We start from the raw sequence: 25,822 nt of genomic DNA, 5'->3' as shown, positions 1-25,822 counted from the left end.
AAACGTGAAATATAAACAGAAACTTAATCGGTGACATGCATTACCTTCACACTTTTGGCACTCCTTGTCCAAAAATCAATCAGTGTTTTTCCGCTAAAGTTAAGAACATGAATTAGGGCTTAATAGAGACCTATTTCAATGTCAGTTTTAATTATTAGGTCTAAGACCCAAGGGGACTCGGACCACTTAATGCACCACAATTAGAGGTGGGAGAGCCAGCAAGCTATCAGGGAGAACTGAGCCAGACCATGGATCTGGCTCGGGTCTAAGAGCTCATTGCAGGAGCCGTGCCCTGAAAATGTTTGCCTGGTAAAACATGCAAAAAACACCTTTCAATACTATGAAAACTTTGCTTCTAAATCTGTAAAAAAAAACAAAAAGTGTCTCTGTTTACCATATGGTAGCATTTCACCTTAGTTCATCAGCTTATATCACTTCGTATCGAGAGGTATTCATTAAAAACAATAGTTTTTAAACATGAACTTAGAAAAGTTGTCCTAAGATAAATCACTTTTCAATGCTTTGTCTTTGATTCTTGATGCAGGACATCACACAGTCGGTGGCCAGCAGAAGCCACGTGAAGGCTCGGCTCGTTTTGGGCTCGAGAGTCCCACAGAACCTCCTGCCGAACCAGAGCCAAGCATCGGGCTCGAGCCTGGCGCGAGCTTTCAGTGGCTTGTCCATCTTTAACTGCACTGTAGTGGAGAGAGGTTGTGAGGGATAAATATGACACGCTGATGGAAGAGGAACAGAGGGAACACGTACAGGGTTTAAGCAAGGGAAAATGGCGAGAAAAATGAATTGAGTGAAAAGGGCTTAAGGAAATGAGAGAGACAAGGAAGGGGTGATGGGGAAGCATATGAGGTGGCGGGTAGACAGTCATTGGGGAAAGATAGGTGTGAGTTGTAAGGGGAAGATGTGGAGCTTTGGAAGAGAGGAGTGATGGAAGTGATGGAGTAATACAGAGACGGTTGAAGAGAGTGAGAGGGGTGGGAGCTAGGGGAGAGGGAGAGAAGAACCTATTATAAGGAGGTGGGAGGGGAGTGTGGAGTCATTGGAGGCGAGTGAATGATAGTCGCAGATGGGTGGAGAGTTAGAGGGGAGTGAGGACATGTACAGGGGAGCCTGAGGGAGGGGCAGAGGGGAGGAGACTATCGCGCTTCTAGTTGCAGTGCAGAGAGGCGCACGGGCACTTTGTGAAGACTTTCTCCTCCTTGGCAACACCATGCGCTTCACTGGCAGCCCTGCTACCCCGTGGCCATCCTCCGACCCCCTGCTCACCCGCTGGAACTCCAGCCTGACGGGGGCCCCGAGCTCCCCCGGCCTGGACAGCTCAAGCCTGCCGCCCACCTCGCCCAGCACTAACTCCTCGGACCTGCTGGACCGCGACGAGGCGCTAGCGCGGGTGGAGGTGGCCGTGCTGGCGCTCATCTTCGTGGCCGCTGTGGTGGGCAACGGCTGCGTGCTCATGGCACTGCAGCGCAGCCGGCGCAAGTCCTCGCGCATGCACCTCTTCATCCGCCACCTCAGCCTCGCCGACCTGGTGGTGGCGCTCTTCCAGGTGCTGCCCCAGCTCTGCTGGGAGGTGACCTACCGCTTCCGCGGCACGGACGCCCTCTGCCGGGTGGTGAAGCACCTGCAGGTCTTCGGCATGTTCGCTTCAGCCTACATGCTGGTGGCTATGACCGCCGACCGGTACATAGCCGTGTGCCACCCGCTGAAGACGCTGCAGCAGCCTGGCAGGCGCTCGCACGCCATGATCGGCAGCGCCTGGGCGCTCAGCCTGCTGCTCAGCACGCCCCAGTATGCCATCTTCTCCATGCGCGAGGTGCGCAGCGGCTCGCAGGTCTACGACTGCTGGGCCAACTTCATCGAGCCCTGGGGGGCCAGAGCTTACATAACGTGGATCGCGGTCAGCATCTTCGTGGTGCCAGTCCTCATCCTGGCTACCTGCTATGGCTTCATCTGCTACATCATCTGGACCAACATACGTGGCAAGACGCGGCCGTCCAACGGCGGTGCCCAGCTGCTCTCCACCTCGGCCGTCAGCAGCGTGAAGACCATCTCCAGGGCCAAGATCCGCACCGTCAAGATGACCTTCGTCATTGTGTCCGCCTACGTCATCTGCTGGGCGCCCTTCTTCACCGTGCAGACCTGGTCCGTCTGGGATAGGAACTTCATGTGGATCGGTAGGTGCCACGGGCCGCCAGGGAGGGTACCTACTTGGCAAAGTATCTATTAGAGTTACTTCTCCAAGGGTCCTGTCAGGGCGAGGGGACATTCTTGCAAACTAGCGCAATGTCAGACATGTAACAATCTTAGAAAAAGGCACTATATAGGAAATCTAGCAATTTCACACTGGTAACTAGTGAAAGGGGGAGTTCTCTACAAAGTAGCAGTTTCACATTTGCATCCCAGGTGAGAGCTGGACCTCGGGCAAAATGGGGCCGCATCACGCACGCATTACACCGGTAATCAGTGAGAAAGGGGACTCTCTCCGCAAACTAGCCATTTCACACCTGAAAGTCCGGTAGGAAGGGGCATTCGCTCCACCTCGCAGCTTCACACCTGCATGAGAGGGAAGCTTTAGGCAGCACGCCCCCGTGAGAGAGGACTTTATCTGCACGGAACCTCTTCCACACTTGTAGCCCATGTTGGGGAGGCATTCTCTGAAAACTAGCAGCTTCCACCTGTAACTCTTATGAGCACGAAGGGGCTTCTCTAGAAGCTAGCAGAGTTTCCCACCTGCAGCTTTTCTGGGTGTTTATGCTTTGGGCAGATTAGTGCAGTTTCCCCCCTGTACTCCATGAGATGGGGGGCTTCGCTGCAGGAGGGCACTTCTTCTTGGGAAACAGCCTTTACAACAACGCAGGCAGAGCCGCGCGTGCCATTTCACCGCAAGCTCAACCACGCATGCCTTAACCGCGCGTGCCTTAACCACGCATATGCGTGGTTCAGCCAGTGCACGGTCTAGATGGTGGCAAGAGCGGGCCCAGGAACAGGAAGGCTCAGGAGAGGATGCAGTGAGCTAAGTGTGGCTTGAGCTGGGTTTTGGGTGGGAGTGGGGGCAATTTTTAAGTGTTAGGGTAGTTTTAAGGGCTCAGGGGGGTCGCAGTAATTTTTAGGGCTCAGGCTGGGTCAGGTAGTGTTAAGGCCTCAGGAAGGGCGGGATAGTGTTTAGGGCTTGTGGGGTCAGGGTAGTGTTTAGGGCTCGGGTCGGGTAGTGTTTAGGGCTTGTGGGTGGTGTTTAGGGCTCGGGGGGTTGGGGTAGTGTTTAGGGCTCGGGGTTGGGGTAGTGTTTAGTGCCAGGGAGGGTTGGCGTATTTGTATTTGTATTTGTGGGGGTATTTGTAAAGCGCGGCGTTCGCTCCGGAGGGAGCATCTTGGCGCTAAGTGTTCTTGATGGCCGGTCTGGGAACAGAGCGGGATTAGATGGCTGCTTTAGTGAGATCGTCGGGAAGGCTGAAGATCCAGGTCTTCAGAGCCTTTCTAAATGGTCTTTCGTGTGTTATTTGCCTGAGGTGTTTGGGCAAATTGTTCCATGCCTTGGTGGCTAGGTGGCTAACGGTTTTTCCTCCTTTCGTCTTCAGATTGTATTTTGCAGGCAGGATGAGGTTGTCCTGTGCCGAGCGGAGAGATCGCCTGGGGATGTAGTGGGGAAAACGTTTGTGGAGGTATTTTGGCCCGGATTTGTTGAAGGATCTGAAGGCGATGATTAGAATCTTAAATAGAATTCTCTTGTGGAGAGGTAGCCAGTGTAAGGAAAGAAGGGCTGCGGAGTTGGAAGCTCTCCGGGGCAGTTTGAGTACAAGTCGAGCAGCTGTATTTAGCACGCTCTGGAGTTTAGCGAGAGTGCTCTTTTTTGTCCCTGCCAGTAGGCCGTTGCAATAATCTAATCGGGAGATTATAAGGGCCACTGTTACGCTCTTTCTGGCGTCGAGAGGGAGGAAGTTAAAGAACTTTCTTAGGGATCTTATTGTCCCGAAGCATTTGCCGGCTACAGTCTTAGCATGGTGGTCGAATGAGAGATCTGAGTCAAAGATGACGCCTAAATTTCTGGCAGTAGTTACAGTTTGGGGGGGGGGCGATTGAGTCGTCAGGCCACCAGAGGGCTGGGCAGAAGGGGGTACTCTTGCCGATTGGGAGAATCTCCGTTTTATTTGAGTTACACTTCAAATGATTTGCATTCATCCAATGGAAGACTTTCGTTAGGCAGTTCTTAAGGTTGAGTTCTGCGCTGGTAGAACTACCATCCAGAGGCACGATGAGCTGGGTGTCATCGGCGTAGGAGGTTACAGGAATTCCAAAGGATTCAATCAGGGACAGAAGGGGAATGAGGTAGATGTTGAAAAGGAGAGGGCTTAGGATCGAACCCTGCGGGACACCTGAGAAAATCGTTTTCTCTTTTGAGTGAAAAGGGCCCAGAGCGACAGTCTGAGATCGGTCAGCCAGGAATGATTTTAACCAGGCTAGAGCGTGGTCTGAGATCCCTATGTTCATCAGTCTACTGATGAGGATGGAATGGGAAATGGTGTCGAACGCCGCGGTCAGGTCAAGAAGGATGAGGATTGAATTTTTTCGCTGATCTTGTAGCAGTTTGATCGTGTCTGATAGTTCTATCAGTGCTGTTTCCGTCGAATGTTTGGGCCGGAAACCAGATTGCTGCGGATGGAGTATATTATTTACTTCCAGGTAATGTCTGAGTTCTCTATAGACCAATTGCTCGGTAATTTTTCCTAAGGCTGGAAGTAGTGAAATCGGGCGAAGATTAGTCAAGTCAGATGGTGGTTTATTGGCCTTTTTCATCAGAGGCTTGACAATACCTTTCTTCCACCGGGGGGGGACAGTTCCTGTGTTAAGCGAGGAATTGACTATGTCGTTAATTACTGGGTTGATTACGTCGATAATTTGGTGGAGGATTTTGGGGGGACAGGGATCGGAGGGGGAGCCGGATTTACAGGCCAGGATGACTTCTCTAGTTTGCGCAAGAGTTACAGGGGAGAAACTGCTCAAATTTCCGGGAAGGGAGTCAGAGGGAGGGGGGAGTGGGGAGGTACAGAAAGGAGGAAAATTGCTTTGAATGGAAACAATTTTCTCTTCAAAATAGTCGGAAATTTTATCGCATAAATCCTGTGATGGCGGTATTTCAGGTTGCAGAGTTTTGGGATGGGTGAAAGACTTTACTATGGAAAACAGGGTCTTTTGTTTTTGGTGGGATTCTTTGATGGCGTTCACATAGTATGACTTCTTGGCTGATTTAATACTCGAAAGATAAGATTTTCTTGTTTGAGTGTATAGGAGACGATCGTCAATGTTATAGGACTTACGCCATTTTCGCTCTGCTTTCCTACAGAGTAGGTGAGAGGTGGCTAGTTCGGGAGTGAACCAGGGGGCATTGCTCTTGGATTTTTTATGAGAAGTGCCTTGACGTTTGGGGGGGTTTCTGGTTGTCATTTCCTGCGTGAGCCAATTGTAAAAGAGGTCGGCGTCGGTTACTGCATTTCCGGACAGAGTGGGGGTATGGGATTGATCCATAGGTTTAAGAGTCAAGCTTTCTTGGACTTTTTTCCAGTTGATGGAATTGGGGGCGAGTGAGTTAGTGTTGTTACGGGAAGGGGAACGTACACTGTGGATATGAAACAAGATCAAGCTGTGGTCAGTCCAGATCTGAGGGAGTGGGGGTAGGGTGATGAGGGAGGAGAGATTGGTGCATACAGCATCAAGGGTATGACCAAGCAGGTGGGTCGGCTGTGAGACTAGTTGTTGGAGATTAAACATTTCTAGTGTTTGGAGGAAGTTGATGGCTTGGGTATCAGATTTGGAGTCGAGATGAAGGTTGAAATCCCCGAGTAAAGTGAAGTGGGGGTATCGGAGAAGGAAGTGGCCCAGGGAGTCGCACAGTGAATCAAGAAATTCGGTGGCGTTACCGGGTGGGCGGTAAATAAGGCCACCAGAGAAGGAGGTTTGCTCGTTCAGTTTGATTGAGAAACCTAGCCCTTCCGTGTTTTTTAGGGGTTCAAGGTTGAAGGTGTGGCATGGGAAGGTGTTCATGAGTATTATGGCAACACCTCCTCCTCTGCCTTTTGGTCTGTCCTGCCTAAAGAATGAGTAGCCTTGAGGTAGGGAAACGGTGATATCAGGATTGCTATCTTCAGTTAACCAAGTTTCGGTTATTAGAAGGCAGTCCAGGTCAGAGTCGCAGATGAGGTCGTGGATGTCTTGATTATGCTTGCACATAGAACGTGCGTTAATCAGACCTCCTTTGAAGAGCGTTGGTGTGGCCTTGGTGTGCGATAAGGGAGTGGGTGTAAAGGCTTGAGAATTAGAGGTTGTCCAGTTACAATTTTTACAGCTGATATTGTCCGCCGACTTAATTAGATCGAGTGTACAGGGGCAGTGTTTGCCGCCACGTAACCGATGGAGTTCTTCGGGGAGATATCTAATGACAGTCGAGGTTTGCGCAGGGTTTCGTGCGCTGGGCGCGGTCTTGGCGCGGACGGGCGCAGACGGGCTCGCCTTTGGCGCGCCTTCGGCGCGCAGACGGCGCTCCCGCTGCGCTCGTCCGCTGCGCTTGGTTGGTCGACACATTTGTAATGGTCGGTGGGCGTGGCCTCGCAGTGGGCGTGGCTCCGCCTTTTGGCGCGCTGGCGCTGTTGTGCTTGCCTGAAGGGCGGGGGTCTGTGTGAGCGCGAAGAGGCAGCGCTTCAAACACAGGTGAGGAGATTGTTTTCAGTGGGATTAAAACAAGTAAATGGTGACAATTTTTAAAAAACAAAGTACAGAGAGCTAAACCTCCGGCTTTCCGCCTCAGAGGCTGTCAAGAATGGCAGTCGTGGCGCTTTCCAAGCGTTTTTGTAGTGGTCGGTGGGCGTGGCCTCGCAGTGGGCGTGGCTCCGCCTTTTGGCGCGCTGGCGCTGTTGTGCTTGCCTGAAGGGCGGGGGTCTGTGTGAGCGCGAAGAGGCAGCGCTTCAAACACAGGTGAGGAGATTGTTTTCAGTGGGATTAAAACAAGTAAATGGTGACAATTTTTAAAAAACAAAGTACAGAGAGCTAAACCTCCGGCTTTCCGCCTCAGAGGCTGTCAAGAATGGCAGTCGTGGCGCTTTCCAAGCGTTTTTGTAGTGGTCGGTGGGCGTGGCCTCGCAGTGGGCGTGGCTCCGCCTTTTGGCGCGCTGGCGCTGTTGTGCTTGCCTGAAGGGCGGGGGTCTGTGTGAGCGCGAAGAGGCAGCGCTTCAAACACAGGTGAGGAGATTGTTTTCAGTGGGATTAAAACAAGTAAATGGTGACAATTTTTAAAAAACAAAGTACAGAGAGCTAAACCTCCGGCTTTCCGCCTCAGAGGCTGTCAAGAATAGGGGTAGGGGCGGGGTAGTTTTTAGGGCTCAGTTTTTAGGGCTCAGGACAGGGTGGTCGAGGTATGATCTTTACCACACATTCTTTTACCAGTCATGCCTATACCACAAAATGACGTGGTAAAGGCTTGCATGGAAAAGTAATGCATTTTTTAGACGCATTCGTTGTTGGGGATGTGTAATAGAGGCACTCGTGGTTTAGCCATGCGTGCCTCAGTCATACAACCCTGCTTCTCACCTGTGTCCCATCACTTAGGGCCTTTAAGAGCGAGTATTCTCTTCAGTTAGTGTAACGCCCATGTCCCAACAGCGAGGGCAGCTTGCACACGAGTAACACAACATGTGGTGGAGGATATATTTTGCAACCTATCGAAGTTTGAGGCTTGTGATCCTTTTGTGAGAGGACATTCTCTTCAAATGAAAACAGTTTCATGCCTGTGTCCAATCAAAAAGGGACTGCCAGGAGGTTACATTCTTGGCAAACTAGAACAGTTCATGCCTGTGTCGAGATACGGACTAAGTGGGTAGTTGCCCATGGTCACCACCTTCTGTGAGGCACCCTGGTAAAGTGAACGGGACAGTCAACATTCCTGCCATTATACCACTGCTCTTGAAAACCAGATTCTTTCAATATTTTGACTGCAGACCCCAATTTAAAAAAACCTACAATAGATTTACTAAGATTTCTAAGGGCAAAGTCATGTGAAATGACGCAAAGCAAGGGCATTTACTCTCCAGCACAACAAGTATTTTGTGATGCGGAGGAACCATTTTCTCATCCCAAAGAATGCTTTGCACATCTTTGAATCACTTTGCACCGAGGGGGCATAACATGAATGTAACTTGGACAGATTAGCACAAGCACCCACATGTTTTAAGGCTAAGCTACATCTACTGAGACAGTCGGACTGGGCTTTCTCTACATTAGACCTCCTTGAAGCAGAACCCAACACGGAGAAATGTTATAATTTCTCCTAACATTCCACACACTGAAGTGTGCTGTACTATACAACACATTTACAATGTGTGGGATGATTAACAGTTGTCTAGACAAAGGATTTTGTACTGAAAAGGTATGCTTCCTGTACAGATCCTATGCTAGACAGCACATGCACACCTCTGCACCATGGTGCAAAGTTTTCGAGTCGCAGCAGGCAGACTATTTGTACACCAGTGCAGAGATAGTGAGCCGCAACAGTTCGGTTTGATTAAATATGGCTTTACATTGGGCTAAAAAATAATAAATCTGCCCCTTGGTGTGCATGCCTGGCCTACCCAGCCTTAACTGTTACACTTTTAGGCAGCTGGTTGGGAATTAAATAGAAAAATAATCTTTCTGCATCATTTTCTCTCCTTACTTCACCCACCCCCACCCCTTCTACCTCCCCCCCCTCTCTTATCTTCTCTATGTACTTTAATGCAATATCTCAGCTCTCTCTACCTCACCTTTATCTATCTCACTCATATACCCAAAACACCTCACTCATCTATACCTCTCTTATGACCGTGCCCCCCTCTCTTTCACTCTCTGTGCCTACATCTATATGTATCACTCTTGGTCGCCTTTCACTACTTCAGCTCTATATCTCATCCAGTGCTTAATTTGAGCCGGTGGTTGCTGGTGCTCGGCACTGGCACTTAACTGTCAACACCAGCGCTTGTGGCAGTCTGCCACATTGCGGCGCTGTCTGGATAATTTAGAGATGACAACAACAGTTCATTATTAATTAAATATACATTAAAAATGACAACTACCTTTCGCCCAAGCCATTCTTATAGCTTTGGGGGCCTGAAATAGTCTGAATTGTCACGCTTGTAGGAATGTAATGGTTAGTAGTGGTGTTGGTTCCATAATTGGCTTCGCTGGCAGGGGCAATGAGTGGTGCAAGATGCAGTGGCCTCCTGACACTTTTTTTTTTTTTTTTTAATTAGGCACTGACATCATCCCTCTCTCAGTGCTTCAGTGCTCTTTATCCACCTGAGCTCTCTGCATCTCACGTCCATCTACTTCACTTTTCACACAACCTCATCTTCATCTTTACCTCGTGTCTCTACTACCTACCCTCCCTCTACTGCTCTCCCAGCCCTTTTTCTACCTCACCACTCTCCCTCACATGTCAGTCTCATTCCCCTCTCTATCTCCCTCACCACCTCACATCTTTCTTTCCCACTATCTCTCTCACTACCTCACTTCTCACTTTACCTCACCATCAGTTTGCTGTCTTACAATTCCACCTCCCGTTCTCTTATTCTCCCTCTGTTACATTTTCTCCACCTCTGTAGATACCCCACTCCTTTCTGGCTACCTTTATTTCTCTACTTGTACCCCTTTAACTCTGTCATCAACTCCTCTCTCTCTGAAACACATATCTCTTTCTGGACCTCTTTCTCCATTTTAACTCTCTCCTTTCACCTCAACTATTTCTCTCAATCTCTTTATTTATAGATCTGCCTACCTCACCATTTCTTTAACTCACAACTCCCTATCTCTATATACACGTCACCTCTTTTTCTCTATTTGCCTATGTATCTCAACTTCCTCTTTTCACTCTGAACCTAATTTCGTTTTCCATCCTCCAACCCTCTCTCTGGCTTTCTCTCATCTCCTGACCTGTTTTTCTGTTCCTCTTTTCGTTCTGCTTCGTCCCCACCTTGCCTCTTTTTGATCTTCCTGAAGTCTCTCTATCTCTACCTCTCGCTACCTTTAACTCTCTCTAATTCACCTCTTTATCTTGATTATCTTTCTCTTCCTCATCCCATGACGTTCTGTACGCCTCTATCTTTCTCTGCATTTTTTCTCCCTATCGCTCTTTCTCTACCTTCCTACTACACTCCCACACCTCACATATTTCTGTCTTTCTCTGCCTACATTTTCTTTGTTATACTTCTCTTTTTCTTTTCTTTTAGCTACCTGACCTTTCTCTATTTATTTTTTCTGCCCCACTTCACATATCTTTCCACGTCATCTCTAGCATTACACCTTCCTCCTATATTTGACAACTCTTGAATAATGTTCTCTTCTGTCTTTGGCCATCACCTGTGTCCAGTCCCATCCAATGTCTCGTACTCAGCAGAGTCACAGGTAACGGTATAGCCAGAGAAGTGTACACACATAAAGAGGAAAGGAGAGACAAGGCGGGGGAAGAGAAATGATGAGAAACTTATTAGATTTTAGCCAATGGAATGGGAAACCCACCTGATCAGCTCTTTGATTTTCACTGTAGCAGCAAGAACACCAATGAAGGGAGCTACATTTATGATTACAAATATTCAGCAGGTAAATGTACAATTTTAAGTTTTATGTGCTTACATCTTACTTTAATGGTATGTACGAGTGCACTAACCATTTAAAAAGTCACCCTTAGCATGTTTTCCTTCAATGAGAGTAGCAAACTGATTAGAAAATGAATTTCACATAAAATGTTGATGTAGCAAGTAAAAAAAAACTAGATGCAAACTAAAAAGCAAATGGGTTTATCAATGTTTGTTCAACGTTCTCTAGGGCTCTTTGACTGGAAGGTCACTAGGAGGCTTGAGCTTTCGGCTGTTTGTGAGCCCCCCTTTCTGAAGGTTTAACATCTATTTCAATAATATCTGGCAATGCAAGGGCTTGAAACAAGGTCTAATACCTCTAAAGTTGTCGCAAGCAGGGCCCCTCAAAATATATATTGCCAAATGCCCCATAAACCCTTAAGATGTCATTGTCTCTGAGGACCCCTAGGAATGTACATTATCTGAAAATTAAATTATCGGTAAAATACCTGTGCTAGAGGGCAGATTCACTGCATATTATGCCCATTAGCATCACTAATAAACCTTGTATACTAACCCATGCGTGTGACAATCCAGGCAACCTGTCGAGATGGCTCATTGCTTTTACCCTTGATCACTTTTGGGCCTATGAGAGGTCACATTCTGTGACAGATGTGGCCAATATTATTATGCACCCTGGAGTGCCATCGGTTAGGGCTTGTGGAGGACCTATTATTTGTAATCTGCTCCATGTGTTATCATTTCAAAGCTGACCTATCAGCGAGAGTCTGTAGGGCACCTTCCATGAAGATTGTTTGCAATAGCGATTCATACAATATTTATGCAATTTATAGATGATGTAAATAACAGATGTTACTATCACACATTTTGATGGTTGTCCTCAAATCTTATCTTTTTTATTACTACACCAGAGTGTGCATAGAAACATTCCCTGGAAACGAATTACCTATTATTATTCTAAGGTCTCAATAATGATCCTATAGAAAGACTATTTTCCATGTGCATACCCATGGACCAACTACAAATGGTTTCTACTGGGTCCAGTGACAGGCACCTGGAATTTTAGGCATCCACTTAAGTGCCGCCAAGGACATCCCTGTTGATTCTGGATGGATATTGGTTCACGATTTTTAATGTTGGCTATTCCTTCACGTGATGTGTTTGTTTACTAAGTAGAGTTTCCCTTGTGTTCTTCCCTTAGGCCACTGCCCAAAAACTCAACAACTTCAGACGGATCCAACAGAAAACATTTGGAACTGACCACGCGGAATTTCCCACCCCTGCCTCCTGTGACCTGCATAATTACTATTATTATACTCATTTTAGTAGTAGTTGTAGTGTTATTATTTATTACCCCTTATCCCGCTGTGGATTTCATATAAGGGAACCGACATTTTCCCTTCAATCTATCCCCTCCATATTTTTTTAACCTGGTTCCGACGAGTGAGTCTCCAAAACCATTTGAGCTTTTTTTCTGGTACTATGAAAATACAATTTGCTCACCCAATGGCCCAGCAGTCCTTTCCTTTCAAAGACCTTTGCTCTCTTCCCCACCTTCTCTTTTTCTCTCTGTTGCGTATCCCATCTCTTCTAGGCTCTGTGGTCTGTCAGTCCTTGCTTCTCTCCTCTTTCTTTTTGTCTCTCATCTCTATCTCTCTTCTTCCACCTAGAGTCACTTTCTTTTCTATGTCTTCTAGCCCTCTCATCTCTATATAGCCTCGGTCTCTTCTGCTTTCACCCCTCTCACCTTCTCCTCTTCCTTATCCTAGCTTCTCTCTTTCTACCCCTCTTTCCTATCTGCCACCCCTTTCTCTGATCTTTTTCTCTCTTTGTCTTCCTGCTTGCTTCTCTCTCTCGCCCCTCTCTCCTCTTTCCTTCTAAGTTCCCTCAACCTCGCCTCTTTCTCCTCACTCTCCCGCACCTTCTCCCTTCTCCGTTCGCCTTTCACCACCATGAGAGAGAGCCCATCTTCGGGTGAACTATTGTTGTTTTACTGAACATGTCTCCACAAAGTTGCCTATTCATCAGTCTTGTTTTTATGCCCCAATGCCAGAGAGTCCCTTCTGAGCGCTGCTTGTGCCACCACTGAGTGTTATAGATCATGGCTTAGGAATATGTTGCCTACTTGAACCTAACCTTAAGATGTTACATCCAATTACAATTTAACCCACTTGGCTGACAATCGGTGATCTTTGGCAAATTAATATATAATTTTCCTATATAATCTACCTCTACCACCAGGATGGGGAGTGACTCAAAACAAGTTTAGCTCAAAGTTATCTCCCTCGGTTCATCAGATCAATGATTAGAGGAATAGGTGGTTCAAACTCATAAACAGTTTATTAATGAGTGATTGTGTAAGTTAACAAGTGCTACAGCGTATGACTATCTAATTTAGTGAAATAGCAGTCAAAAGTGGTACAGTGAATGAGTGAGTGAATGAGTAGGGACGCATGTCAGGGCTGTCTTAATTATAGGCCCCCGGGCAAAGCAGTGCACTGGGCCCTGTCTACACTACCACCAACAGGAATAAAAAAAAGTTAACGGAAAATAGTGTCACATTCTGGTCTGCTTGGGGCCCCTATGCTGGTTCCCCCCCCCCCCCTTCCCGTAGCTGCCCATTGTGCCCTAGCGTTAAGACAGCACTGACGCTTGTTATAGTATTTAAAGATTAAACCGAAAGAATGAATGTATGAATGAACAGGTAGTGAGTAAATGAGTACATTAATGAACGAGTAATCGAACGAATGAAGTACATTGATGAGTGAGTGGATATGAGTACACTAGTTTTTAAGTGAAGTGTTGAGTGTCACTGGATAAGCAAGTGTATGAATGAGTGAGTGAATGAGTAGTTTAGAGATGTACACAGCATAAGATGCCCAAAAGAAATGTTATGAGAAATAATTTTCCAGTGGCTATAATTCTGCTGAGCAAGTAGAGAAATATGAGTAGTGGCAATCCATATATCATATTTCAGTTTCAAAGGTCAGGTGCTGGAGAATTTTGTGAGTGAACATGCCACTAATAACTGATGACAATTCGCAAAATGAGCAGATTTTTTACAAGCTCGTAAGTGAAATGTATGGAAAGTGAAATTGTTGGCAATAGAAGAGATGGCAAAACAAGCGATGTGACCATATAGCGTGGTAACTTTGTGGGTATGTACAAACTCTTACATTGTTTTTCGCATATGTAAGAGGTAGTGAACCCATAGGAAAGGGGAACACCCCCATATATGGGGTGGTAAATGTTCACTAGGAAAATACAATTCGTTTTCCATGTAAAGGGCAAAAGTGTCACATTTTACGCTTACATTTACAACAAGCCTACAGAATTTCTGTACTGTGGATGATACACAAACCTAGGACCGACACACAGACCTACAAAAAAAAAAATAACATTTACCTTTCTATGAAATACACCAGAGGTTTTTCTGAGTCAGGTAAAAGTCATAAATCTCAAGGACTTGCCGAATTCTGAATTCTTTCCTACAGAGAATAATACCTTTATTCACAAACATTTCTAAGCAGGTTTGCAGATTTTCATATCATTTGTGATACAATTCCTCATTTCCTCTCAATACGATCATTGAAGGCAAATACTATAGTACCTCACCACTTATTTATTTTTGTAGTTTTCTTAAGTGTGACCAGACCCCGAATGCACCAGAACTCTATAGTGAGGGAACATACTCTATTAAATAAAACACTGCCAAGGGCTATTGTCGCAGATTACGAGAAAGAGGCCATGAAAGCCAGAAGAGCTTGGCATGGATTACTTTGAAAACAGAAGAACCTGTCGGATAATGTTCTGAGTGACAGATTGGCATTATCATTATATCAGTGTGTTCCCATCACACATATGTCATGTGTCGCCATAAATACAGATTCATCATAATATCTGTGGTAGTGGAAGTGATGTCAGAAACCATTTAATCCCTTATCCTGTGAGTACTCCCCGCTCCCCCCACCCCCCTCAACAGACTCCTGTTTGTGCTGGGAGGCTCAGGTAAGGGCAAGGGGTGCAAACCAGAGAATGTAAACTTGACTCCAGGGGACCTCTTTCTACATTCACTTCCTTGCTGCTGCCTTTTTGTACCCCTGAGACCAGAGGCAGCAACTGCAGGCACCACAAGTCTCAAAGGGCCTTCCAAAGGGGACACCGGCACCCATGGTTGACACCCAGTGGTGTTAGAATTTCTTGGCTGGCTTGGATCAGTTAAACCATCAACGTTTCCAGTACCTACTGGAAACTGGGCGAAGGAGGTGAGATGATTAAGGAGTCAGCACATGTACATGTTCTCCCATCACTTTAATATTCACCCTTTTCTTGCTTGTTCGTGAAACGTGTCGGAGGCCTACCCTACGCATAGGACAAGACAGTTACTCCCTCAGACCAACATGGCCAAGATAAGATCAACTGTGAAATATGCCCACTAAACGGCATTTTGTTAATAACTAATATGCAAACCAGAACATGATGATGACTAAGCTATATAGGCATGGAAATGCGCACCAAGGCTAGCAGTTTGTTTGTCTTTGACTTGGCTATGACTCTTATCTTTTCTTGTATTTTTAGCAGGAATATTTAAAGCTTCCATCAAAAAATACTTGCAACATTTGTCCTTATGAAAACAGGCGACATCCAAGAACTTACAGAACGGGGGTATTACCTCACACCGCATGGTCCGGCCTTATTGGGTTGGAGGCTGGAGTTAATGACGTCACCAGACATCCTAGAGCTAAATATTCACCAATTAGCATCAGTTAATGTCTGATGTTATAGCTTGATATAGAGACCGCATGAAGGTACTGCGAGGAGACGATCTCGGAAACATATGGGCTCCCTATTGAAGTGCTGAGATTCTCAGCACTTAGATAAGTAGCCCATATATTTATGTTTTGAGGACTATGGTGTATTGAAGCCTCGTGAAGCCGATTCCAGGCTTGCTTGCACCGGCGCAACCTCTTTGCGCAGCTCATCTTGCTGGGCTTTCCTCACACTCATCTGCTAGGCTGCTGTCAGTGTCCGCGCGCAGTTTATGGCCTCCATTTTGTAATGAAACCCTCAGAGGCCAGTGAGAAGTATTGCTTAAATTTACATTTGGTCACGGCAATGCGAGGAATGGCCAAAGGGCTGTAAAACAACAGGCGGAGGCTGTCATATCAGCTCTGGCTGTAACCCTTCCAAAATGTTCCCAAGCAACGGCCGTAGATCATGCAGGGACCGAGTCCAGCTCCGTGTCAAGCGGCTTGTTGTTGTTGCTGTTATAAATAATCCTATTCGGGGAGGGTTCAGACTCACTTCGTTGGTCAACTTTACACTAAGCATGATAAAAAGAAAATATCATACACATTCCTATGCATGCGCCTTTTATTCATTTCATGTTGTCTGTTTTGTTAAGCTACAGTAAGGCTCCAAAGCCACACCGGAGCGCTGCATTTAATGTACCGACTTTGAAATTAGAGATAGAATCAACCTGTCAAATTCAGACCAACAAATAGCAAGGATATTTGGCAGATGCAGAGACACACTTAGTACAATCTCGCGTGCACACACACACACAGAGGTATCATTGTATAAATATTTGTCCACACAGTACGTTTACTCATGCATTCAGCTTAAACTTGTCAATGAATTCATGTATATATGTCCTCTCAAAGGTACATACATACTGAACGTATACATCTATGCACACGAATCAATGAATATATACACATATAGTAAATTTGTACATCTACACGCACATAAATAAATACATGGTTGCATAAGCAAATACACACCTATATATATATATATATACATATATATATATATATATATATATATATATATATATGTTCACTATATATGTTCACTATATATATTCACTGACATAAACAAAAGTTAAGGTGAAGGTACGGTTAAGGCAAAATGTTAGTAAAAATATAACATTTTAGACTTTAAAGAGACTGAAATTCACCAGTTATGGTTATCTGAAGTAACTATAACTCACACCCTCGTCATGCACAGTGTTGTCATCAATGAGTTAGTTTCAGATGTCATCTGTGATGTTATCGATGATGCAATAGAAATGTAATGTGTGATCTAAAATGTGAAGTCATAAACAGTGCATGATGAGGGTGCGGGTTCTAGGTGAATGAATTAGCTATAACTGGTGAATTTCTATGTTTTTTGTAGTTTAAAATGTTACGTTCTTACTGACATTTTCATCTGACTATAAAGTCCTTTGTTTCGTCTTCTGTGGCTCACATAAGTAACTGCAAACACAGTTAATTATTTCACAGACACATACAATAGATACATGCATAAGTATATACATTAAGAAAAATAATATACACATTCTTAAATGCATCTATATACATTTACATAGTTCACAAGTACATACATACATAGGACATTTTTGAAGCACACATTTAAAAGATCTGTGAATTCATTCTGCACACTACTAGAGAGAGATCAGGGATAATTTGAACAGAGAACACCCTAAACATAGTACATGGTGTCATACTTAACAGAGTACTGGTTTGGCATATTATCATGCACCCATTTAACATTATTAATTCATTAAAATGGATTTTAAATTACAATTCTTTTGAGACCAAACATGACATTTCTACCTGTTCCCAATCAAAAGTTAGGACTTATTAAATGTAATAATGTAACTAAATGATATCCTATGAGAGATGTAGGCCTCACAATAGTGAAAAACGAATTTGGATGTTTACACTGCACCTTGCCATATGACCTGTTTAGTACTTCCCATAGGGGTGACATATGTATTAAAAGGGAGGTTTAGGTATGGCAAACGGTTTATTTCGTCAGGTCGCATTTGCATTTTAAAACTGCACACAGGCAGCAATGGCAATCCCGAGACATGTTTTCAAGGGTTACTTAAGCAGATGGTACAATAAGTGCTGCAGCCCCACTAGTAGCATTTAATTTATAGGCCTTGAGTTCATGTTGTACCACTGTAATAGGGACTTATAAGTAAATAAAATGTGCCATGCATAAAGAGAGAGTGCAAGCACTTTAGCACTGGCTTGTCCTAATGCTAACAAAAAGAAATCCAGAAAACTTGAGAGGCGAAGGCAAAAATTTGGAAATGACCCTGCAGAGAGGGCCAGGTCCAATAAATACACGTGCAGATCGTCAAATGCACAAATTGTACTAGCATTATCTTGCAACTGTTAGAATTGAAAAATGATGCTGTGTCATGTTCACATATATTCTATGCATGCTGATCATTGCAATGAAGGCTGTGTTTCCTGAGTACTCCTTTTTGTCTAGCAACCTTATGAATTCTGCAGTAAGAAGTGGTAGAGACAGTGTCATTCTACTCTTTTGTCTCCTTTCAGACTCCGAGAACACCGCAGTCACCGTCACGTCCTTGCTGGCCAGTCTAAACAGCTGTTGCAACCCCTGGATATACATGTTCTTCAGTGGGCACCTCTTTCAAGACTTCATCCAAAGTTTCATTTGTTGGCGGAAGATGCAACATAACACCCAGAAGGAGGACTCGGACAGCAGCTGCCGACGGCAGACTTCTTTTACCAGGATTAACAACCGTAGTCCAACAAACAGCATGGAAGCATGGAAGGAGTCCCCCAAGTCCATCCGCTCCACCAGGTTCCTTCCCATCCAGACTTGATACCACAACCCCATATGGGCCAGCCCCGAAGGGCAAGTTGACTGGACTACAAGACCTGGATGCAGGCGAGTGTGGAGAAGACCACACTCAAATTTACTGTGAAGGGAAAATGGCAGGACCATCTTTCGAAGGAATGACGCTGAGAAACTATGGCCTCCGTAATAAGCAACTCAATTTGAGAATTTGTGTCCATGCTACCAGATGAACACTCTTCAGAGTGATAGGGAGCTGCTGCACCAATGGGAAACGCGCACACTAAAATGTGAGTGTCTCTTAAAAGATGCCCACTGTTGGTTCTAGTCTGGTATTTGTGTCTCAAGAGACTGGGAACTCTTCTGGGCCCCGTGTTTGGGTCACATTAGCGCTATTTCACAATATCTTAAGCTGTCAAAGTATGGGAACAAGAGACGGGGAACATCTGTTCAAGATGCTGCTTGAAAAGGACCAAAGACCCCATCAACCCTCAATGTGATGAAGCGCAGCCGACAGTAGAGCAGAATTAAGAATATTCTGCAATCTTTTTTCTGTTTTAGAAGGCAGTTGTACAGCCGACGTTTTTTGTAAACTCTTACCCATTAATTGGGAAGGAAGACATGGAATGTAGGGAACTTCTCCAAAGAATAATCATCAGCCTATTATTTGTAAACCGATGTCAGTGTTATTTATGGATCTTTGAATATTAATATATGTATCGTTCACAGCTGTCCTCATCATGTGCACACAAAGCATTTATACAGAAATCAATCACAATGCTGTCTTGATAGCTAGGTAAATGAAATGTGTCAAAATCTGTAGTGTCGATCTTCCTCGAAGCAACGAACAAAAGCTCTTTCTCTGTATTTTCATGTATTTAACACATTTATTAAAAATACTGCCTATGAAGCATATACAAAGATGGGTAGTTATCTAATGGTCTTCTTTTTGACAGTTTCTATCTAGCTGAACGAGACTGCTCTCCGTCGCGGATTGATCCAAAGAGTGCTAGTTAGAGAAAAGAGCTGTCAGTGGTTCGTTTGAGGTGTGACTGTGTAAATGACCAATAGGCTAAAGCAACTTTATATCACACTGGGGCAGATCTACAAGAAATTAACGCTGCACGGTGCGGTAAGTCATTTTGCTGCGCCGCGCTGCGTTAGTTTAGAAGCACAGGGATGCGACATATTTACAACAATATTTCGCATCTCTGTGCTTCCCCCTGCGCTGGCGCACAAACTGCTGCCATGCGCCGGCACCCTTGCACCATGATGAAAGGATGCCTGCGTCGTGGGGAGATTGCTTTTATGCAGGAAGGTGCCCCTTCCTGCACAAAAACAATCACTTGAGGTGATTTCCTCTTTCAATGCGTGCTGTAGAATGCAGCATGCATTGAAAGAGGAAAAAACACGAGGAGAAATTAAAACATTTCTCATCGTTGCACCTCGCTACGCCACCTCTAGGGTGGCGTAGCATTTTGACGCATTTCCAGATTTACGATTTCTCATAAATCTGGAAATGCATCAGTGGACATGGGTGTTGCGTGGGAACACCCACAGCAACACCCATGTCACGGCCCTAGCACGCAAAGTGTTGCGTGAACAGGGCTGATATTTACGAGCACAGGTTAAGTCACGCAGGATGACTTTACCTGTTCTTGTAAATATCACTCAGCAGGCTGCGCCACCGGTGCGTCACGCAACGCGATACACTGGCGGCGCAAGGGGGTTGTAAATATGCCCCACTGAGTCAAACCATCCCACCTCCAGACACTGCAGCTCTATAATATGTGCTCAGTCACATCATCTGTCAGGTTACTTCTCTGGGCTTGCACGATGCAAAGGGAGGCAGGCAAACTTTGTAACAAGTATTGAGGCAGTCCCTGGAAATGAAGAAACCAGATACTACTGAAAACTCACTGACACGCCAAGGGCCTCATTTTTAGGCTTTGACTTTGAGATAGTGGGGTCAACCGTCAAGGCCTACTGTTGCAATTTGGTGTGGGCGTGCAAAATCTAGTTAGCGCAAGTATGATCCACAAAAGATTGTGCAAGAAATGTTATACTGTTTATTAAAAGGAATATGACTTTTGTTACTTATATTAAGCAAATATAATCAGTAACTTTAAGAAGGTCTATAGCATAAAGCTCACTAGGGGGTTCTAAGAGTCAGTGGGGCAGATTTACAAGCCCCTTACGATACTTTTACGCCGCCGTTGCGTCACTTTTGTGAACCAGCGGCGTAGTAAACAATGTGCCACATTGTGACACACTTACAACATGACGCATCAATGGAGATACGTCACGTTGTAAAGCCCTGTGTCACATTATACCTGCATCAGGAAAAGTGTATGCAGGGTGGGTGTTCTGATTCAAGAAAGCCTCGTAAAAGTGACCCAGTGAAATATATAAGTTTTCACGGAGTCACTTTTACGACGCCCCTGCGTCAAAACCTAATGCCTGCTTGAAGCAGGCAGAAGGAGTGACACAGCATAATGGAAAAAGGCATTCTTAAGCATTGCTGGAGTTGCATCGTGCTTGCAACATGACTCCAGCAATGTGTTGCCTTTACGCTAACAGATGCATCACTCGTCTGTCAAACCTTGCGTCACGGTGCGCCGCATTGTAAATGCGATGCATCCATGGTGGTGCAAGTGTTCTTTTATGTGACGCAAATTAACTGATGCATCTCTGCTAATATGCAGAGATGTGTCAGTTCTTGTAAATCTGCCCCAGTATATTTCAACCGTCTTTCCTGAAAGCTGGGATGAAGGAAATCGGGATTATAATTCTATATCAATTTAACCTAAGATTTATTGAACTGGTGCAATTGTTTCTTTCTGTTTGTAGTCTGTTACAAGAGTTCAGAGTCAAGGTGCAGAGGCAAGGATAGAGCAAGCAGTGACACACAGGGGCAGATTTACAAGAAGGTGTCGCAGCATGAAACCGCAAGCCCTTTGGCTGCGCCACACTGCCGCACTTTCAGAGCACAGGAATGCGCCATATTTACAGTGATATGTCGCATTCCTGTGCTCTTCCTTGCGCTGGCGCACAAACAGCTGCCATGCACTGGCGCAGGCACCCTTGCACCATAGTGCAAGGATGCCTGTGTCATGGGGAGATTGTTTTTGTGCAGGAAGGGGCACCTTCCTGCACAAAAACAATCACTACAGGCATTTTTCGTTTTCAATGAGTGCTGTAGAATGCGGCACGCATTGAAAGAGGAAAAAAAATAAGGAGAAATTAAAACATTTCTCCTCGTTGCACCTCGCTACGCTAGAGTGGCGTAGCATACTGTTGCATTTCCAGGTTTAAGAATCCTCGTAAATCTGGAAATGTGTCTGTTTCCATGGGTGTTGCGTGGGAACACCCACAGCAACACCCATGGAACGCCCCTTTCACGCAAAGGGCTGTGTGTAAAGGGGCCGTATGTACCAGGACAAGAAAAGCCACGCAGGGTGTCTTTTCCTGTCCTTGTAAATATGGGGCAGGGTTATGCGCTGCCAGTGCGTCACAAAAAGTGATGTACTGGCAGCGCAAGAGGCTTGTAAATCTGCCCCACAGTTTCTCAAGGATGCGGAGCAGGCCAGGTTGTGGTGGTCAGTGTCGGCGTTGTCAGCATTCGTGCTTGTGCTGGGTGGGGGATACGAAACACAGTGGTTCTGTCGGGTATGACCAAACAATTGCTTTGTTTTGTGTTATGAATGAATCAAAAAAGAACCTAAGTACATTAATCAGATAGAAGAAAGCAAAACTAATCCTAAGAATAATTAAATTAACAGGACCACATAAAGCAATGACAGTGTACAAATCACAATAAAATCAGATTTGTAGGGTGGCAGAATGGTCTTTATATATAAATTGCCTCATTTATATCAACACCCATAACATTCTTTTTTTTTGCAAAGTATGGCTACCAAAGTTATAAAGATTAAAGTGAATTGGTGAATCAGTGACAAAGTGACACAGGTGACACAATTAGTGTACAATATATACAAAGTGAATACAAAAGTTTTTATATACAGAATAAAAGTCGGCCAGTATTTGAAAGAGCACAATGACCCAGTTTCCACGGAAAATTCAGATTCTATAAGAAAACGAGTCTTGAACTGGTCCTAGGTACTGTCGACGTTTCAACCCTATATATGCGATCTTAAATCGTCATGCGGGTCTTCATCAGGACTTAAATTTTGACAATGGCAACCTAGCCGTTGGTCTAGGATGGCCTAGTGTTCATATTTAGTGGGTCCGATGCATTCATCCAGCGGAGTTTCTTAAAGTTGACTTGTAAGCTACAATACTTAGTAGAGCGAATGGTAGCCGTCAAATCCAATTTGAAACAGGAGTTATTAGAAGATTCTAACTGCGTTTTCGGTGAGAGCAAAAACTTTCTTCCGAGCGGTCTTGATTCCCGCTTCTGTGCCACCTTTCGTTACTGTGGGTGGGCAGCACCAGAGGGTCGCAGTGTCAGCGATGCTGGCTTTGATGGCTTTTGCAGGCATGCTGGGGAGATGTGTCTACTCTGGAGTTGGCAGTCACTATGTTTAGGATGGTGGCTCTCAGGAAAACCTTTGAGACGGGCCACTGGGGATTGTAGTGGTTCACAGAGGTGATACACAGGGTCCACTTGCAGGGTCAAAAGCAGCATAAAGTCTGCAGGAATGCAGGGTTCACAGTGACGAGCCAACTCACAAGGAGCGTCTCACAGGATCATGTCAGCCCCACGGTGGAGACACAGAGACTCCAGGGGCGTAACACAGGCCATCGTATCCCACGCGGTGCGGGGGTGGCCCCAGCTGCAGGGGCCCCCCTTAGCACATTACTCCGGTCTGTGCGCTCTGGATAAAACCCGGAGCGGGGCCCCTCCGTGCACATTGCAGGGGGGGCCCTTAAACTATTGTTACGCCACTGAGAGACTCATAGCAGTGCTAGGCCACCTCATGGAGTGCTGATCACAGGATTGCATGTCTGCCTCACACCTGCAATACAAGCAAAATGCTCAAATACTCGGTGGACCGGTGAATACCTACTCCAGTTTTAGTTGGACTTGGTAATGCTAAGTAACTCTTGGTGGCAAAGGCATATAACATCTCAGATTCCAGCCATGCAAGTTCGGTTCTAAGCAAACAAGACGACCATCGTCCTTCTCAGGAAGGCCCATATCCATAGATCCGCTAAGCAGACCTATGGGTTTGGTCATGTGACATGTACTCAGGGGGCATGACGGGCGTCTGTTTAGTGAGTAGGGGCACAGATTTATACAGGAGAGCCTGTGGGCAAAGCCCCTGGAAGCAGGGCCGGACAGGGAACTAAAACCGGCCCTGGCAAAGTGCTCGGCCGCCCCCCCCGGGGCTTGGGGGTGCTGCCGAGCTCTTTGCCAGGGCCGGTTTTCGGCCGATTTTGTTACAGGGCCGATTACGGCCCTGTAACAAAAACGGCCCCCATGGGCCCAAAACCGACCCCACCCGTGCGGCGTACCGGGGTTTGCCCGGTGCCCGCTACGGCCAGTCCGGGCCTGCCTGGCAGTTTCAGGAAAAACAGACCTGCATTACACTACCTGACTCAAATTCTACCAGCTACTAGTAGTGTCAAAGCCTGGGCATGGTGACAGTAGTCACCCACAGCAGTAAGAGCTCCTTTTGAGTGTACCCCTAAGCCCTAACAGAGCTCATCACTTTGCTAGAGAGCAATGTCATAATCATGTAAAGCACTGTCGAGAAAATCTTGGCATGGATCTAATTTTAAAAAAAAAAGTTTGCGTGTTTAAGTTAAGTACAATTAGTCCACATTGCCTGCAACAAAGTAAAGTGGAATCGCAGTCTCAAGTATAGTCAGAGAGAATTTCATCAAGGGTTGGTACAGAGTTGCCGTAATCAGATTGTAACAAATGTGGGGAGTGGCAGTCAGTCAAGCAATTCCGGGAACTACAAGTAACTTTTGCATATCGACCATTAACTGTATAAATAGCCATGCAATGCATCAAAGAGGTCAGACAAGCCCCACACGAGTTGACAATACATATCTTTGCAGTAAATTAGAAAATATTCTAATATATAGGAACAAAAACAATAAAAACAGCTGGAGCTCATATCTTCAAATGACAACAATCTCCCCATCGCACACTATTCAGCAGAATACAACATCGCGACGATAGTATACCGGCGCTAAGCAAGATCCTAACGAATTCAATTTCTGAGGAGAGAAGTCATACCTGAGTGACTGTCACCGGCCATGGTACAAGTCTGTCATCCCCTATGGCATCCCCAGGAGACTCACGAACAGGCCCGGCTCCAGGAATTTTTATTTGGGTGGGCCAAGGGTGCATTTGGGTGGGCCACTGCGGGCTCGATTTGTCGCATATATGTCTAGGCTGGCCTCCTTCAGGGCCCTCCTTTATCTCTTCTTAGTCTTACAAGACCCAGTAAAACACACTCTTTTCCAAATCTCTCTCTAAATATTATCACTCTTAAAAAGTGTTTTTTCCATGTAATGTTCCTTTGATGGGAAGAGGAGGTTTCTGAGGTGGGAGTATCAGGCAAGTGACACTTCTCGGGCTCCCTCTGTGCGAGCCTTCAGGGATAATCCCTCTTCATTACTACCTCCACCTGACCCCGGACTCCGCAGCACACTCCCTTACAGGCTCCCTCTGTGCGAGCCTTCAGGGAGAATCCCTCTTCATTACTACCTCCACCTGACCCCGGACTCTGCAGCGCACTCCCTTACATGCTCCCTCTGTGCGAGCCTTCAGGGAGAATCCCTCTTCATTACTACCTCCACCTGACCCCGGACTCTGCAACGCACTCCCTTACAGGCTTGATTATCCACTACTCCTCTCCAGTGCACCTTATCTCACAGCTGACCTTTGGCCCCAGCCCCATATCAGGCACCATCGGCTCCACTTTCATTTTTCCCGGTAAAAACATTAGTAAAATCACCTTCAAACTTAAAACATTGAATATAGCAGTAAATATAATTAGCACTGACTTTAAAGTATGTTCCACAGTAGCCCTTATGACCCGACTGCTAATTAAATAAACAAAAACAGAAAGGCCATGACAGGGCCGGCTTCAGCGCTGATGCGAAAGTCTTTTTTCGCGCCGCACCAATAACCTCTTTCTCCGTAAATACCTTTACTACCACCTTCCAACAGTGCCCCTCATCCCTCCATGGCCCCCCCTATTGACCTCCTCCTCGGATTCCCTCCCTGCCACACGCCACAAGTGCCCCTCATCTCTCTGTAGCCCATCCCCCTCATGACCTCCTCTTCAGACTCCCTCACTACCACCCTCCAGCAGTGCCCCTCATCTCTCCCTAGCTCCCCCCTCCACCCCATGACCTCTTCCTCAGATTCCCTCACTGCCACCCTCCATCAGTGCCCCTCATCGCTCCATAGCCCCTCCCACTACCTCCTCCTCGGATTCCCTCACTGCCACCCTCCAACAGTGCCCCTCATCTTTACATAGCCCCTCTCTCATATGAATTAAGTATATAAATCAGTCTACAGGGAATGTCACATAAGCCACTGAGGATTACAAGGTGTATGAATCACATGTCATCCATACTGGTGGGCAGTA

At 45.9% G+C, this 25,822-nt stretch overlaps 1 protein-coding gene across 1 annotated transcript; it reads left to right on the top strand.

Annotated features, from left to right (window-relative positions):
- The first annotated feature begins 1,079 nt into the window (after window positions 1–1,079).
- On the top strand, window positions 1,080–19,169 carry LOC146855947 (vasopressin V1a receptor-like). The gene is made up of 2 exons (XM_085653903.1): window positions 1,080–2,189; window positions 17,984–19,169. The coding sequence occupies exons 1-2, from the start codon at window positions 1,226–1,228 to the stop codon at window positions 18,274–18,276; spliced, it is 1,257 nt and encodes a 418-aa protein (XP_085510029.1). The 5' UTR covers window positions 1,080–1,225; the 3' UTR covers window positions 18,277–19,169.
- Window positions 19,170–25,822: the final 6,653 nt, after the last annotated feature.

Source organism: Triturus cristatus, chromosome 4_1 (genome assembly GCF_964204655.1).
Source record: "Triturus cristatus chromosome 4_1, aTriCri1.1, whole genome shotgun sequence".
Lineage (NCBI taxonomy): Eukaryota > Metazoa > Chordata > Amphibia > Caudata > Salamandridae > Triturus > Triturus cristatus.
This window is presented reverse-complemented; position numbering and strand designations above follow the sequence as displayed.

Coding starts and splice junctions, on each gene's coding strand:
- LOC146855947 (XM_085653903.1), top strand. CDS start 1,226: ATGCGCTTCACTGGCAGCCCTGCTACCCCGTGGCCATCCTCCGACCCC. Junction 2,190..17,983: donor TAGGAACTTCATGTGGATCG/GTAGGTGCCACG, acceptor GTCTCCTTTCAG/ACTCCGAGAACACCGCAGTC.